Source organism: Octodon degus, unplaced genomic scaffold, assembly GCF_000260255.1.
Source record: "Octodon degus isolate 3935 unplaced genomic scaffold, OctDeg1.0 scaffold00068, whole genome shotgun sequence".
In the NCBI taxonomy this organism is placed as follows: domain Eukaryota; kingdom Metazoa; phylum Chordata; class Mammalia; order Rodentia; family Octodontidae; genus Octodon; species Octodon degus.
Genome location: NW_004524644.1, coordinates 4,804,993 through 4,808,982, shown reverse-complemented (window position 1 = coordinate 4,808,982; position 3,990 = coordinate 4,804,993). Strand labels below are relative to the sequence as shown.

The window sequence follows — 3,990 nt, the reverse complement described above, 5'->3', positions numbered from 1 at the left end:
AGCTCCCTTCCATTTCTAGGAATCTATGCATACAGGCTACTTAACTGAACCTTGACTTTGGGGTTATTCTTACCTCTAAAGTTCTCAACAATGTTTGTGTTACATAGGTCTTTCCACTGGCAGTATGTCCATAAATGAAAATCGAAGGAAAGCTGAAATGATTTCTCTAGGAGAGAAAGAAAAATACTAATTTGCACAAACAAAAAACACACTTACCAACTTGTGAGAATATTTGATGTGGCACAGTAAAATATTCAATCCAAAATATTCCAACAATAAATACATAGTGGATTCATAACATTTTAAACTTAAATTCAATTCTAAGCACTATCTGCTATGAAATTCTCCTGTAAAACAATAAATGTATATATACCATATATAGTATTATAATAAGATATGCTACTAATTACTCTTTCATTATCATCCTGGCTTGCATACACAAACCCTTGTACAAAAATTCTCAAGTTTCTAAACTTAAGGGAGTTTTCAAGGAAAATTTTATCTATTTTCCATTTTTGTCTTAATACTTTTATTCATTTTAACATTCAAAACTAAGCATATATGGTCACAAGGTTAGAAGACATTTCACGAGTCTTCATTTTTAGGAAAACTTATTAAATACTTCTGAATTATGCACATACTGATCTTGGCACAAATGTGTACATTTCATCAGAGAAGCAAATAGCAATAAATTTCGCATAGCACATATTTTAAAATACATAACAGGAATAGGGGCTGTAGCTCAGCGGTAGAGTACTTGCAAAACATGCCTGAGGGTTTCGATTTGATGTCTAGCATTGCAAAAATGAAATAGATAGAAATACACATTCACCAGATCCGTCTGCAGTACTTTAAATTATAAGCTTAAAGTAACAATTTTCAAAGAATTTCTGTTGGTCTGGTCAATACTACACATTTCATTCATTAGAAGACATTATGAAATTCTTACTAAAGACTTAACCATAATGCACTGAAGCGCACAAAGTGGGGATATAGATAGTTTAAAAATATAAGAAAACTCAATGATGCTACTTCCACAAGAAAGTTAAGTCTCTAATCATATGTACCACAGCAATAGTAGTTGAAGACATTTATTATATTCTAGTCTCAAGTTATACACTTTTTAGAAAACAAATCGGGAACTCAAATGTCTAAGGAAAAAGCTTCCAAATGGCATATAACACAGCAAAAACAACCCAGTTATTAAAAAAAAAAAAAAGACAAAACTTACTTATCAGTATTTTAATACTGAATCCTTTCAATCATGTGACAATCTTATATATTAACTGTCTCAAAAAATGTTTCAAGCATTAAATATACTATTGCTGAATATTTAGGCTATCCAAATATTACCTTTCACCTTTAATGAAAAGTTCATGACCATGCTTCACAAGCTCTTTGCAAGTTCAACACATCCATCAGTTTTGGAATCTTGTCACACTTGTCTATATCCGATATTATTTGGTGCCTAATATCCCAACTTATAAAATCTTTGCTATTGTATTCTAGAACTGTAATGACCTCACACTCACTTTTATAAAAGGTGAAATTCACCTTTATAAAATCAATTTCACTTTTATACACGTCCATGAAAAGTAGGGTACAGTGCCTGATACCAAACAGATGCTCAGTAAATATTTCTTGAAAAAATAAATGAATTTTCATAGAGATAAAAACCAGTTTTTTTTTACTATTAGTTCTTTGGATTTTCCACATGCATGGCACCTGGAAGTGCTTTCAGTTTGTTAATCATGGTAGGCAGTAAAAGCAAAGATCTAAACCCTTCCTATGATCCACTACTCTCCCTATTTGCCAAAATTTTCTCTCAGGAGGTCCACTTTTGGTTTCCAGTGATCTGGGTCTCTCAATTCCAGGAAAGTAATCCACAGAAAATATTTCAGCGATAAGACAGATAACTATAATTTAAAACATTGAACAACTGCCTGAAAATGCAACTAGGAGTCACTTTAATTACTGTGTCCCTTTGGATAGAGGTTCGCGCTCTTCCACTAATCCTGCACAGGACACCTCAAGACTGACAGCCAGCCAGCATTTTTAGTTGAATCAAAACACAATGAGAAAGCAAACCAGAAGATGGTTAGTTTTCTTTGATAAGATCTATTTTCTTTTTTGCCTTCCTTTTGTATTAGTACATGTTTGCAGTACATGATGATTACAGTAATCGTGGGAAGTAGGTCCGCGTACACAATGTTGTCTTAGTTCTTTTTATTTCCTTCCAAGTCTGAATTGTAATTGATGAGTATGAAGCAAAAGGCACACCAGAAAATAGTAACAAATAGGTAAGGCTGTGAAGTGGCCAGCAGTACGCACGCCTGGGCTAAGGACTCCACAGCTGTGTCCATCCACAGAGGATGACCTCTCTCCTAAGGCATCCCCTGCACTAGCAGTCAAGGACAGGAAGGAGCCTAGACTTAGGCTTCTGCAGCTCCGTAAAAGCTGCTGGATTTTTAAGCTTCACGCACTGCTTAGGTCCTCAGTGGCCTTGAAAACAAACCACATCTCTGTGCTTGATTCCCACCAACTACCTCACAGAAACGTGTGAACTTAACACTCCGTTGCAAGCCCACCTGTTGTATAAAACCCTGTTCGTCTGGGGTAAGGAAACGTGGCACTTCTGGGGGCCGCTCTGGGCTAACATCACCTCGAAAGCATGGCATGTGTGAAGAACACATTCTGGCCACATCCCCTGCCCTTCCAGTGCAAAGTACTAATGAGAGTGTGGGGCTGACCCTCCAAAACCCCGTAACAAAGCAGAAGTCGATCCGCGCGCCCCCATCCCCGCGCCGCCCGCAGGACACACGCCTCGGGGAGGCGAGTCGGGTCTCAATACCTCTCCAAACAGGGTCTGCAAGGTGGACACCTGGGCCTCGCGACACAGCACCAAGCTCTCCAAGTGAGGCATCGCGGCTGACAGACACCGGAAGAGAGCTCCGCGCTAAGCTCTGCCCCACACAACAACCTCGCAACCCCTACCGGAAACTGTGTGACCGTGCCGTGGGCGGGGCCAGCGCACAGCGTCGGAGTGACGTCAGCGCGCACGCGGAGCTTCGCTGCCGTTCTAGTCGCGCCCCCCCCCCAAGCTTCCGGAATTTCAGTTCTGCTGAGGCAGGTGACTGTGAAGAGGCACCTGTGTGGTGGCGTTACGGAAACGCAGCGTTTTCTATCGGAGCCCGAGAGGACTAGGTAGGGAAGGGCGAACTGTGAAGGGTTGGAAGGAGCTAAGGGCCTTTGTGGGCTCTCAGGAACCCCACGGCCGTCGCTTCGATTTTTCTGTCAGAAGTCCCCACGTTTGAAAATCTTGAGTGCTGAAGAAGGCTGGCTCTCTCCACCTTCCTGCACTCTGTGGAGTGGACTTAAAGGAACAGTATGTTCAAAAAACGAAATTTTTACCTGAGAGGAGAGAGAGAAATTAGTGACATCCGTGCAAAAGAGTACGTGAATTAACCACCTTGGCGAATTATTTTTGTGCAAACCTGAAGCCTGATTTGGAAATGTCTCTCCTGAGAGGAGGAGGCTCTAATATGTATTAGTGAAAGCCGTGGTACGTAAATACAATGCTGTCTTGAGCATATAACATATTTATGCGTGAAGCACCTACTAGAAACTGTGCTTCAAAAAATTCTAGAAATAGAAAGATGGAGAAGTAGAAAAATGTGTGTCGAAGGCTTGCGACACACAAGGCTTGCGCCTATGTAAAAAATCTGCTGTATTCTTTTAAAAAGTTGTTAAAACTACTAAGTGAACGTTACAGGGTTGCATGGTCAATATTGGGGGGAAAAGTATTAGCAGAAAACAATTAAAATTTGAAATAATACAATTTTATTAATATTAAACGAAATATTTTGGAATACATTTGACAAAAAATTGGGTCTGCACACTGAAAGCTACAAAACATTGGTGAAAGAAATTAAAGATAATATATTTAAAATCAGATACCATGTTTGGTAGAAAATTTGATTTTGTTAAATT

The 3,990-nt window shown here is 39.4% G+C and overlaps 1 protein-coding gene across 1 annotated transcript in view; it reads right to left on the bottom strand.

The window, feature by feature from the left end:
* Positions 1-2,979, bottom strand: part of Orc5 (origin recognition complex subunit 5) — a 50,360-nt gene extending 47,381 nt beyond the window's left edge. Inside the window, exons 1-2 of the mRNA XM_023719499.1 lie at positions 2,852-2,979; positions 74-166 (exon numbers count right to left, since the gene is read on the bottom strand). Of these exons, the coding sequence (XP_023575267.1) occupies positions 74-166; positions 2,852-2,923 (165 nt within the window). The 5' untranslated portion in view covers positions 2,924-2,979. The remainder of the gene's footprint in view (positions 1-73; positions 167-2,851) is intronic.
* Between the last annotated feature and the right edge of the window lie 1,011 nt (positions 2,980-3,990).